We start from the raw sequence: 11,630 nt of genomic DNA, 5'->3' as shown, positions 1-11,630 counted from the left end.
TCTGTGATCTCGGAGATGATTTCCGTGCGCGTCCCTGGTAGGCATTGTTTCCCGGTATCTCGTCCTGCACCATCCGCATACGTCATACCGCTGAGATCTAGTGTTTCGCCTGGAGACGTATAAATAGATGTTGGAGAAGCAGGTACAAACCCTTACCTGTACGATGGACATAAATGGCTACATCGCGAGTAACTTGTTTCTGGAAGTTGTCCATGAGCTTATCTAACATTCCGCCGTACCCTCGAACTGCATCATCTGTTTCCCAGCCTATGTTCTTTCCGGCTCTACTCCCTATGATAATAGTAGAAGATTGAGACTGTGAAAAGTGCAATTACTTGCTAAAGACTCACAAAAGTTTTTGGTCTCCGAATAATCTCTAATAAAATAGGCACATTCAAGGATCTGCTGAGAAATCTGTCCAAGGATAGTGTGCATCGACGAAATCTGGTGAAGCCTCTTGTCTTCTGTAATGAAGCCATAAACATCACCCAACTTCTGGAGAAGGTCGAGTATTGCTGTATCGCGATCCGCTTGAGTAAGAATTATCTGCACGCATAACAACTGAGAAAGAGACACGAATGAGAACAAAACCAAACATACCTTTGCGGCCCAAGACAATACGCTCAGTGCCAACTTGGCATATGGATGTACCTATGGAACGGAATTGGTTCGGTTGCGATCGAGAGAGATGATCCATACCTCCGCAAGCGTCCCGATAATACTGTCGAATATCCTGAGGGGTTGAAGATATCTGTCCTGAAAATTAGATGCACCTTCGAGATCCGCCGGTACATTTTTGGCGGCAGATTTTCCAGATGTCACATGTACCGAAAGTGGCTTCATGAGTTTTACAGCTTCTTTGGCGTCCTGAAGTGCTGATTGGGGATCGGCACCTTGTTCCACACCAGAAGGAGCATCCCGAACCTGCACGATCACCAGAATTATATATATATAGAGAGAGAGAGAAGGAAAAACAAAAAAAGTGACTGACCTCGATATTCGCAGTCGATGAAGCACCTTCACGATCGACATTCGGGAGAACAGGGTCGCGGCCGCGGGAATCCTTCGGGGAGTGCTTTTGTACGATCACATACGATCACATGAGCCTTGATCCAGGAAAATCAAGATCCTTGTCGACTCACAGAAATCTTTTGAGTCGCATTCTTAACCTTCCCTAGAAACCGACGAATTTTGCCACGGCGTCTGCCCTTAGTGCCCTGGAGGAAGGATGTATCACAGTCAATGTTTCGAGTGAAATGAAAAGTGGTCCGCATCAGCGACATACCGAGCTTTCACCACCAGTTGCTTCACTGGATGTGCGGGTTTCGGGAGGAGGATTTTGATTCGAATTCCTTGACTGATTGTGCTCACTCATTGTTTGAAATATGCAATGTTGGCCGCCCTAAGGATCAGTCTGAGCGAAGTAGGGTGCGATAAGTAGTTAGAGGAAGGGTGGGTCCCGCTTCGTTTAGCTAGATAACAACAGGTCATGTTCTTGATCGTTGCGCCTCGAGGCAATGTTTATTTGCTGTTGTGTTGACTTCAAGCGCTAAGCATTATAGAAAGTGTAAAAGAATTTACGCACGCTTCAAAACGAAAGACGCTCGAAGTCGTCCACGTGATTCATTGATGCGAAGTGCGCAGTCACTGTGCGAATACACCTTTTCCATTTTCTTTCATTATCTTACCTTGGGCTCAGGCTCCACCCTTTGTGTTGACCATTCATTTCTCCTTCACCTTATGCTCCTTATGCTCATTCTGGCCTAGTCAAGTGTTCGAAAACGTATATATACAGCCCATGTACACTCATACCTAGCAGCAGGAACAGCAGAATCTCATGCGCTGATTCCCCGCTCACAAGCATGTCCGAAAGCTACAACGAAAGTCTCCGCCTCTCAACGTCTCGTCTTGTTATCATTGCGCTATATAACTATACTTTTTGCAACTACGTCGATCTGTTCGCAATTCCCTTCGAACTCATACACAGCCTTACAAAAGCGATCAGCGCTAGCGCACAGCTTCGGCTAAGCTTCCAATATAGTATTTGTTTGGTCAACGTTAACCCCCGACCACTGATTGATAGAGAGTTAGTCCAACCTGTCACCACCCTTGACAGCACCCTCCCAAGCCACCCTCATCCATTCTCATTGGAGGGTAGCCCCCACCGGCCCTAATCCAAGAGCCCCCAGCATATTATAGAGGTTTCTCCCGCCGTTGTCGGTATCCTCTCCCTGAACTCCTTCAGGGGTACAACATCATCCTCGCAAGCTACCTCACGGACTCATCCGTTATCGTTGGGACTCGGAGGGTAGGCCCGCCGGTCTTAGGGTCTCGCTAGCCCCCAGCACGTTATACCAAGCTCCACCCTAACCGTCGGTTTAGTGACTTATCGTATCCCCCAATCATTTGTGTGACTACTTATTTTATGTTATTCAATCATTTGATACTTATTTTTGAGCAGATCCCCATAGATTCGAGTTTTCTGATGCAAGAAAACATATCAGAGTCTGACAGCGTGATCATATATATTCCTGCGCAAGATTCTTAGTATTCTGGAGGATGTTCTGAACGAGACAAAAGCAGGCTACGCAGCCGCTATACTGGTATTGATATCAAATTACAACATAGTAACTACTAAACAAGGCTGTATCAGCTTGGGTATGAACGTTTCCACTCACTGTGACGAAAGTGACCAAGTAAATCCGATGCAGGAGAGCTATCCCGAGTGTTGAAATTACTCTGCGCGAACCTCACTGGATCCGTAAATATCAGGAAGTGGGAAACCACCAGGTAGCAGGAATGACGGGAATCGCACTGGTACGAGGCATCGCGGGGGGTGGAGAGAGTCGCGGTCAAAATTTTAAATTACTTCACGCTGTTTCAGGATCTCGCGATGACGCACATGGTAACGGTGGTCGTGTGGGTGCAGAGGGTCGCGAGAATTACCACGGGAAGGATGACGAGGGTCATGCTAAACATCATCCTAAGGGTCGCGTCGGACAGGCTCATCACGCAAGGTCGTGGAGAGGCTCGCGAGGGTTGTGTACAGATGGATGATGCCGTTCGAGCTCGATGGTGGATTAAACCACTCAGTCTGTCAATAGATCAGCAATGATTTTGGTCAGGTGTGAGGTTGTCAGATAATGAATGCACAGGCTCACGCCCTGACAATAAAACAGCGATTCCTCCGGTGAGCAAGGTGGGAGGTCGATAGAGGATGAATACACTCACAAGCTGTTCGGTGCTGTGCCACCAAGGTGATTAATGGCTAGGAATGGCGGGGGTACTAGCCAAACAAATATCATTTTTGTCGAGGCCTGATCACTCCCAGGGGCTTTTCATGAAGCATCGGGCGGGCGCCCAGGCCACATTATGACGGAACTCCGGGAAAGCCAGGAAGTCGAAGGACTATTTTCATTCGTCAATCGAAAACGCTGTGCTGATCGCAGACATGCAGGTAAGTGATTGGTATGCACCCCAAGACTTGCCAGTGGCAACTTGAAGTACACGACATTGGGACACTCGCCCCATCAGAGATCTAGCATCATAAGATACCGTCAGAGATATCAAGTTGCCGTGGGTCGGAAAAAAGGCGTGTGGTTTATCACTGGCTTCGAATTCAAAGACTTGCAAGGAAGTCGAGACTCGAGAAACGACTCACTTGCGTGACTTACTCAAGGATATGACACGTCACGCCTATATATAGCATCTGATCTTTTGATTGGCATAACCCATAGCCACACCCCGCACTGATTTGCATGACAGTCATGAAATGTTGCACACAATCGTGATTTCCAACACAGGAGTTACATCGCGCAAATGATACTTTCGAATAAAGAGTGGAGGTGTCTACAGTATCATTTAACACAGAAGAGTTGAGTAACATCTACATACAAAACAAAATTATACATCGCACAACATCGATAAAATGGGGAATGTGAAAGACTATGTACACTTCAGGTCAGTAGATAACATCGAGAGCCATAAAACCCAGCTAAACGGTACACCGAGAATAGTCAATGTAGTACACAAAGAATATTTCCAGAGAAGGTATGTAGTATGTTTGGGTCTTGCATATGTTCCATGTATCGTTATTTTTTACGTTTAGGAGCTACGAAAAGGCGTCAGGGATCAGCAGTCCACAGAAAGATCAATGGGATGCTTACCGCCTTCTTTCGAAGAAGAAGTTGCCTTCCTCTTTGTGCCCCCCTTGGTGTCTGGCGACGATTTGGTGCCCTTTTTTCCGGACGATTTGGAGTCGTGACCTGAAAGGGCACCCAGCTCACCGACGCATTTAGGACAGAACCATTCACCTTCTGGGATGGCCTCCAGAGGAGGATCAAGGCAGCCCAGGTGGTATGGATGGTCGCACTACCGATCCAACCTCGTGAGCACTGTCATCGAAAGTTAAGACGACTATAACCAACCTTGTCACATTCCAAGGCAGGATCGTCATCCCCGTTATCCTTGTCGCAGACTATACAGAGTTCAGGGGCGTCGACTTCAAAGGGATGACGTGGAAGATCAGAGAACTTGGCGTTTGGTTTTGCCAAGAACAAGGTGGTATGTTGACCGGCTGCCACGCTGGACGGGATCAAATAAACATTGTTCCAACCTGCGAGCAGAATATGTTTCACCTTATAACCTCGAATCCCAGCAAGAGGCTGGTTGCGAGTGGGTTTTGTGGCACTTTTTGGTTCATCAGGCCCCAGGCCGAGTTCACCTTGCAGTCATCGTTCAGGCTGGGTCAGTCATGAGGATTCTTCTTTTACTTACCGTAGGACGCATTTTGCCCCCAAGCAACTGTCATGACACCACCGTCGTCATCAGTCGTGAGAGCGAAATGGGTCACTCCACCGCAGCTGCCACCAGATATTTTGCAACCCCTGATAAAAAAAGTGCCATATTCGTGAATCAACAAGCAAAGTAAGAAGCAGAGATCCTACATCAGATCTTGGATAAACCTAAATGAGGAGTATGGCGAGCCAGAGGATCCTACCCAGATTAGATAAGTGAATGCATAAACAAACCGAGCCGATAGTTGATGCACACCTTCTCCGCTATTCTTCCACTGCAAAAGGGTCAGAAATGACACACGACTGTCTGACGTTTACGGACCTTTCCGGCCATCCAATACAATCTTTGCCTGTCCAGAACCACGGTATTCGAAGGGCCGGCGATAATATGAGCGCCCATTGTTATTTCATTCGGTCCGGCAAACTAAGTTAAGTTATTTCAGCGCTAGTTCGCGAGGGACAATCAAACCAACACGTACATGCGGGACTACTTTAGGGATGAGGACGTCCTGTTGGTTGCCCAGACCAAGCCGACAGTAGCCGTTGTAGCCCCACACGTACACGAGGCTAAGAGCACTTGAGTGACGTATCACTGAGCTTAGATGGTACATACCCTTGGGAATCTAGGGCTACGCTGTGCTGCGGCCCACATGCGATGTCTATGATAGTCTTATCGTCAAGTCCTTTCACGGGTACTTTTACGAACGGATCAGCTAGTGATGTTGCCAAATGAATGTGGAAGCTCACTAGGTTCCGTCTCAATGTCAAACGCCGTCTTGTTTCCGGTAATAATATGTTCTCCCGTCCTACCATTTCCCAACTGCCCCTTCTCGCCACTGCCAAAAGAAAAGACTGAGAGACGTCAGCTAGCAGAGGAACGGAATACGTCATGGGGTACGTACCTTTGCCATCATCGGTGAGTATAATGGAAAACGTTATGCCCACTGCTGCCTTGACGACGTGCAGCCTTTCGCCCTCAAGAAAAGGCCCTTCAATCGCTTCGAAAGCGGGTATCTGCGCGACGACCGGATGTCCGCACTGACATACCCCAGCCGGTCAACCTACACAACAAATTTTGCAAGCTGAAAGCACGACTCACCTGACCCAAGTTATTCGCGCCCGCAGACCAGACCTGTCCATCATCGCCAACTAACAAGGAATGACTACGTCCACATGCTGCATGCACAAATTTAGTGCCTTCTTCTGCACCCAAGTCCGTCGGAAGCACGCGTCGCGGAGTGTCTTCAGATATCGCGTCCTCTCCTGACACGCCAAGTGCAGAAGATGCATTCCGCCCGAACATCCATGCTGCGCCGTCCACGTCAAGAAGGATGAAGTGACACCCGCAACATGACGCGTGTATGGAAGCAATTTTGATATTGCTGAGAGAACGGAGGATATGGGGCTCGAGGAGGTCTGGTCTGGGACATAGAAAACTATTTTTGAGCTGATGTAGCTATGCTGGCTGGCAAACGACGTACGCATCAGGATTGCCTTCACCTTTTCCACCACGTTCTTTCCTCCCCAGTTTCGGCCTGTGAAAAGCGCACAACATCCATTCATAAATACCCGAGCTCAAATGACTGGTTCGTCGCTCTGGACTCGCTCACCAGTCCGTCCCACCGCAAATTAGTACTGTGCGCAAAAGTTCAGCTTCTATTCACAGAGATGCGACGTAGCATTTACCTCTTCCCCAGTTTGGGTTTTGTCCATCTGTAGATGTGGATGTTTTAGCCATAATTCTTGGAGGTTGGTTGCTGTGAAGAATCACGCTCAGCAGGCGCCAGCCAGTTCGAGTGTGTGTTTGGGAGATTTGATTGCTGCTTTCGGATTCGCTCTAGCGCTCTAACTACGATGCACGACGAGGACCCCCTCTCTTGTTATAAACGACCCGAGAACAAGCAACTATCGCATAATGACAATATTTAATATGTGGTTAACCTCAGATCTGAAACTTCCAAGACGACCACCGACCGATCCGTGCCGATCACTCATAAGACCCAATGAGAACTAGCCAAGCCATGTCATTTAAGTTAGAAACCAAAAGCTTCCAATTCAAAATACTCACGAATCGTAGTTCCGCTGCGCTTGATTTGGTACTAACGTACTTAGATCAGCAGTAATACATTAAAACACGGTCGCGTGATGCCCTCACCTCAAAGTCATCTCCCTCGAGAATGATAGCATCACCATGAACTAGGGTCACGGAAAGTTCCAAGGGCGCTTGCTTACTCTTTTTGCCACCAGTACCCTTCCGTTTTCCGGCTGGCTTGCCATCCCCCACATTATTTGATGACGGTCCAGATGCCTCCCCCAAAGCAAGGCTCGCTGGGTCAGGTTGATCTGCGGCGTTAAGGTCACCACCAGTTTGGCGGCAGTCGTCTGACACAATTACTGCTGCCGACGCAAGAGGTTCCGAACAACCATTATCCACCAGCTGTAACGCACTTAAGATCCGCTCGCCATCAATCTCCATGCGGTCCTCCGCATTTTCAATGGGGATCTCCGTGAAACCACGTTTGGGTACTAAATTCATGACGACTTCGGCACCCAGACAGATGATGGTGACAACGTGGCTCTTTGCGTTGAAAACGGCGCCCTAATCGCTTTTAGGAAAAAAACACAGCATCGAGTGCCTTTCTGGCTTACCCGTCTCGAGCCCGGAGTAGCCCATGCCTGAATCATGATATGGTTGATGTTGGCATTGTTGATTTCACCATACGCCTGCATATAATGAAGCAGGATATCCTGGATGTCGGAGACAAATCTAGGTATTTCAGGCTGTCCTGCTGGATCCCCAGAACAGATATGTTCGTGATTAAGTTTCGTGGACCAGGTAAAATAAGGACCTGGGATTAAATGTTCGCACGTTTAAGAAGCAAAGAAACAAGGATACATACTGTGTAGGTCACTGCGGGAAAGGATAACATCTTTCTGTACGTCGAGGAGTAGTTTTGTCGCATCCTGTTGCAATATCTCTTGGTTACCGGTGAAGACATGTTGTACTCTCACACCACTGTTGACTTGATACGTCAAATTCCGCATCATGTCGTCCCACGTGGAATCCATTTTGCCAACTGACGAAGGTGCATAATCGAGAGGATCCCGTATGGGCAAACGGTGATGCGGTCCTCGAAGTGCTTGTAGCGGATCAGTGTGGCAAATCAAGGCACTATCATTGGTCGTTACTTTTCCCTGCTGCCATAATCAGTAAGGCTCGACAACGCTAGTTACGGACAAAAAATCACTTTGCATCTGGAACTCTGGCAGATCTGGTGTCGAAAACACCTCTGCGCATTAAGCATCCCACAGTCTCTGCAGTACCAGCCTCTTGGAAAATACTCGCTAGGTTTGAAGCCTGCCAGGAGGTCCAAAGGCAGAAAGCTGAAATAGAGGGCACTTAGGTCTCTGGGTGTCTTCACTGAGTCAGCATCCTTTTCAACAGGATCAATCCACCATGGGTGCGACTTCTCATTCGATGTTTTCCAACAACCCCTCTTCACCTCCCGGTACCCATTCCAAGGTAAGGCGCCATCGTACGCGTTCGCACTTCTGAGTTTTAGAAATAGTTATGACTGTGTTGTCTATATCTGCCTGCAGGGAGATCAACAAACGTGACCAGTAAAATGAGCAAAGAACTGACGTTCAGGTCAGATATGACAAATAATCCCAAGCAACAGCATGCGTATTCGGGAGGGAGCTGCAGTGGTAAGAGCCCGCTTTCTCGAGATATGAAAACAAGTAAGGGGGTTTTGTCCATGCGACACTGATCCAATGTCTCGATCTCAGATGGCCTTTGTTCAGGTATCTGGGGTTGGATTTGAGGAGTTGCTGAGGAAGACACTGCCGGCGTATCCGGTTCTGGAACTATAGATGGAGACAAGACCGTCGGCGATGGTGAATTTAGTACCGGTACTGGAGCTGGCGTGGATAACTGTGACACAGCCATGGCATCGGATTCCAACACTTCTCGTAATTTAAGTGACGGAATAGAAAGAATTCGAACGAGCCCACCTTCGGATCCCACAGCCAGAGGTGCAGTGAACGATGAGAAATTGAACTGCAGATGGTCGCTTTTGATGGGGATGAAGGAGGGCGCGGAATCCTTGACAGACCCGCATTCTTCCACCTAAATTCGAGATCAGGACGCAAGCCTCACAAATATGCTGAGTTCTAACCCGTGCTGCCAGATCACCGTTATCAGAGGGCCTCTCGTCGTGTGTTATGTTATGCGAATCGCCACGTACAAGTACTTCGGGTCCGTATCGATAACTCCACTCCCTATATTTGACGCCGCTCAATCAGTGAACAAGGGTTAAAAACAAAAAGAACTCACAAAACGACTTCCAAAGTATTTTTGTCTCTCCAAGAATGCTCAGGGTTCGGATACTCTAGGAACAATGCGGGCATTTGAAACTGTCGCCATAAGATACCCGTAAGAGATTTCGTGAGTTCAGGAAATATCGAAGCAAATTCTGCGCGAGACTGGGTATCTAGTTAAACTCGATTCGCATTCATTATTTCGAGGTACTTCACATTTGCCCAGACGCGAGGTGTGCAGGGTGTGCAAAGAAGGGTATCGACTGTGGGAACAGCACAGCTGTCAATCGCACACTTGGTCTTTGGAGGCCTAACAAAAGTCCAAACCGGCGCTGTGGAGACTGCGGTATCTATTCGTGACGCGTTATGTGCATGAATAGGAAAATCTGATGATGTACCAACCGCTCCTAGTTTCCGGGTTGACTGGTTGTTTGAGTGGTATGCTCTGAAGGGGGTTACCATCGACCTTATTCTTATTCCCCTTGCATTTAGAAGTTTTCTTGGGAGTACTTGAAGAGTTCGGATGGGTCAATTTCGGTTTCTTGGGTGACCGAGAGTTTGAGGAAGTTGTTATGGGTTGGCTAGATCTTGAAGCTACTATCATCTTGGAGGGTGGCGCCAGAGGGGTCTGGGACATTCCGGATATTGGTGGGGATACAGAGGTTGGTGCACGTTTTTTAAGTTTGGTAATTTTGGGCGGGGGAAGCTTCTGATAGCCTGGTTGACTGGCATTACAAGGCCGCTCAGTCTTGGTGCACCGATCGCAGGGCAAGAGACGCGAACAAGATTGCTTTAACAAGCGACAATGGGTGCAGGAATAGGGAACAACGGATACATATTCGCCGGAGGGAGTTTCACGAAGTTCAAAAATAGCACGAGGATGAATAGCTTCGTGGTAGATCGTCGGATCGATGGGAATGATGGGTCGACGAACCTGATGGATGCCAGGCTCGTACGAAATCTGGTACATCATGATCCGTGTCGATGTCGACGTCCATCTCCGAGCATGAAGAGAGTCGGAACTTGGGTGACTAAATAGTACTTGCTTCAAACTTGGTACTCTCTGGAAGTCGATGGGGCGTCTATCATAACTCCGCGAATCACAAAATGAACGTGTCAGTGTCGTTTGTAACGTTCACATCGAGCTCGCAATGGGCAAGAAACCAAATCTCACCGGCTTATCTCGTTTTCTGCCACAAGACTTTCTTAATCCAAACGCTACTAGCCTCTCAGAAAAATCACAAAATGAGAGCAGACCTGCAAAGAAACACAGAACGGATACCCATGGTCCTGTTCGCACAAGATACGATGCCACCGCCCTTGTTCCTCACTACACCACCGCTCACGAGGTTCCAGAAAACCTTCAGAAATGTCCGTCGTAACACAACTTAACATTTCAAGGGCCCTATGATTCAATCCCAGCTGTCTCTCAGATTTTTCGCAACGAAAACGTTACTTTTCTTTATACGACCAAGGATGTCTATTAGATGAAGAAGGCTGGTATAGCGTGACACCTGAAGACATTGCCGTCCAAATTGCAGATCGCTGCAGATGCGATACAATCCTCGATCCTTTCTGTGGCGTCGGAGGAAATGCGATTGCTTTTGCAAAAACCTGCGAGCATGGTGAGAGGCTTGTTCTATCGCTCACCATAATCTTGCTAATTTTATCAGTCATTGCTCTGGACATCTCCCCAACACGACTCGCTTTGGCTCGTCATAATGCTGCTATCTACGGTGTTGCAGACCGTATTGAGTTTATCCTTGCAGACTATATCTCATTTGCGAACGCATATCTTTCACTATCCCACCCAACGCGCAGAATTGACGTCGTCTTCTTGAGTCCCCCTTGGGGTGGCCCAGGATATATATCTCCCTCCGAAAACCATGTCTCTCCCTACAACAACACAGACTTCCAGGATGACCTAGAGACGCACTCACAGTATAGCCTCTCGAGGATACAACCGGTACACGGAGCTGATCTATTTCGCCTGACGAAGCGGATCTCAGATAATATCGCTTACTTCCTTCCCAGAAACACGGACTTGAATGAAATATCCGCCTTGGGACTGCTCGAAAAAGACGAGAGTGTCACTCCTGATGACAAGTCTCGAATGATTGAAGTGGAGGAAGAGTGGATGGGGTCGAAGTTGAAAGCTTTGACTTGTTATTTTGGTGGTCTGGTTGGTGGTCAAGAACACGTATTCTGACTTCACACTGCCAGAACTGGTGTAACGCAAACACATTTTTCGGACTACTCTTGGCTGCGAATTCTTGTCAATGTACCAGGGTTGGTCGTACGAAGTGAAGTGTATTACAGTTTGAGGTTTTAATTTAAATCTTGTAGCCCACGAGCTGCAGTAATTTGTGTGGCTCCTCATTTTTGGGCACCCACAGGCACCTATTTGTACCCACAACCCTCTCTTATGCTCACAAGATCTTTGACAGATCGATAATCGAATTCTGTTAGACGTCGAGCCGCCACGCCAGAGCTCAGCTGTCCATGGTATTGTTC

The 11,630-nt window shown here is 47.9% G+C and overlaps 4 protein-coding genes across 4 annotated transcripts; 1 reads left to right on the top strand and 3 right to left on the bottom strand.

Moving 5' to 3' along the window:
- Positions 1-305: 305 nt before the first annotated feature.
- On the bottom strand, positions 306-1,547 carry DFJ58DRAFT_504138 (uncharacterized protein). The gene is made up of 7 exons (XM_041380723.1): positions 1,286-1,547; positions 1,143-1,217; positions 992-1,075; positions 829-924; positions 700-751; positions 601-651; positions 306-546 (listed from the first exon to the last, which is right to left on the bottom strand). Exons 1-7 carry the CDS (start codon positions 1,373-1,375, stop codon positions 485-487), a joined length of 510 nt encoding a protein of 169 aa, XP_041241233.1. The 5' UTR covers positions 1,376-1,547; the 3' UTR covers positions 306-484.
- Positions 1,548-4,005: 2,458 nt separating this feature from the next.
- On the bottom strand, positions 4,006-6,635 carry DFJ58DRAFT_800198 (regulator of chromosome condensation 1/beta-lactamase-inhibitor protein II). The gene is made up of 16 exons (XM_041390803.1): positions 6,483-6,635; positions 6,407-6,431; positions 6,278-6,331; positions 5,896-6,217; positions 5,699-5,834; positions 5,544-5,648; positions 5,410-5,491; positions 5,276-5,363; positions 5,119-5,220; positions 5,053-5,071; positions 4,947-4,995; positions 4,777-4,886; positions 4,638-4,689; positions 4,428-4,584; positions 4,167-4,371; positions 4,006-4,111 (listed from the first exon to the last, which is right to left on the bottom strand). Exons 1-16 carry the CDS (start codon positions 6,532-6,534, stop codon positions 4,092-4,094), a joined length of 1,578 nt encoding a protein of 525 aa, XP_041241232.1. The 5' UTR covers positions 6,535-6,635; the 3' UTR covers positions 4,006-4,091.
- DFJ58DRAFT_800196 (uncharacterized protein) lies at positions 6,636-10,208 on the bottom strand. The gene is made up of 14 exons (XM_041390802.1): positions 10,073-10,208; positions 9,519-10,050; positions 9,333-9,466; positions 9,133-9,281; positions 8,975-9,077; positions 8,811-8,925; positions 8,440-8,762; positions 8,310-8,390; positions 8,045-8,266; positions 7,697-7,991; positions 7,446-7,645; positions 6,952-7,395; positions 6,865-6,895; positions 6,636-6,806 (listed from the first exon to the last, which is right to left on the bottom strand). The coding sequence occupies exons 1-14, from the start codon at positions 10,112-10,114 to the stop codon at positions 6,784-6,786; spliced, it is 2,694 nt and encodes an 897-aa protein (XP_041241231.1). The 5' UTR covers positions 10,115-10,208; the 3' UTR covers positions 6,636-6,783.
- Positions 10,209-10,267: 59 nt separating this feature from the next.
- Positions 10,268-11,596, top strand: DFJ58DRAFT_893382 (Tgs1 protein; the record flags this gene model as incomplete). Its single annotated transcript, XM_041394805.1, has 3 exons — positions 10,268-10,494; positions 10,539-10,741; positions 10,790-11,596. The coding sequence occupies 3 exons, from the start codon at positions 10,268-10,270 to the stop codon at positions 11,323-11,325; spliced, it is 966 nt and encodes a 321-aa protein (XP_041241230.1). The 3' UTR covers positions 11,326-11,596.
- Positions 11,597-11,630: the final 34 nt, after the last annotated feature.

This window comes from Suillus subalutaceus (genome assembly GCF_016647625.1).
Source record: "Suillus subalutaceus strain FC151 chromosome Unknown DFJ58scaffold_93, whole genome shotgun sequence".
Classification (NCBI taxonomy): domain Eukaryota; kingdom Fungi; phylum Basidiomycota; class Agaricomycetes; order Boletales; family Suillaceae; genus Suillus; species Suillus subalutaceus.
Note: the sequence above shows the minus strand (reverse complement) of the source record. Positions and strands in the feature narration are given on the sequence as shown.

Coding starts and splice junctions, on each gene's coding strand:
- DFJ58DRAFT_504138 (XM_041380723.1), bottom strand. CDS start 1,375: ATGAGTGAGCACAATCAGTCAAGGAATTCGAATCAAAATCCTCCTCCC. Junction 1,218..1,285: donor CAACTGGTGGTGAAAGCTCG/GTATGTCGCTGA, acceptor TCCTTCCTCCAG/GGCACTAAGGGCAGACGCCG. Junction 1,076..1,142: donor ATGCGACTCAAAAGATTTCT/GTGAGTCGACAA, acceptor ATCGTACAAAAG/CACTCCCCGAAGGATTCCCG.
- DFJ58DRAFT_800198 (XM_041390803.1), bottom strand. CDS start 6,534: ATGGCTAAAACATCCACATCTACAGATGGACAAAACCCAAACTGGGGA. Junction 6,218..6,277: donor GGTGAAGGCAATCCTGATGC/GTACGTCGTTTG, acceptor TCTATGTCCCAG/ACCAGACCTCCTCGAGCCCC. Junction 4,372..4,427: donor CTGCCTTGGAATGTGACAAG/GTTGGTTATAGT, acceptor TTGGATCGGTAG/TGCGACCATCCATACCACCT.
- DFJ58DRAFT_800196 (XM_041390802.1), bottom strand. CDS start 10,114: ATGGACGTCGACATCGACACGGATCATGATGTACCAGATTTC. Junction 8,926..8,974: donor ACGGTGATCTGGCAGCACGG/GTTAGAACTCAG, acceptor TCTCGAATTTAG/GTGGAAGAATGCGGGTCTGT. Junction 6,807..6,864: donor GCGCAGCGGAACTACGATTC/GTGAGTATTTTG, acceptor TGGCTTGGCTAG/TTCTCATTGGGTCTTATGAG.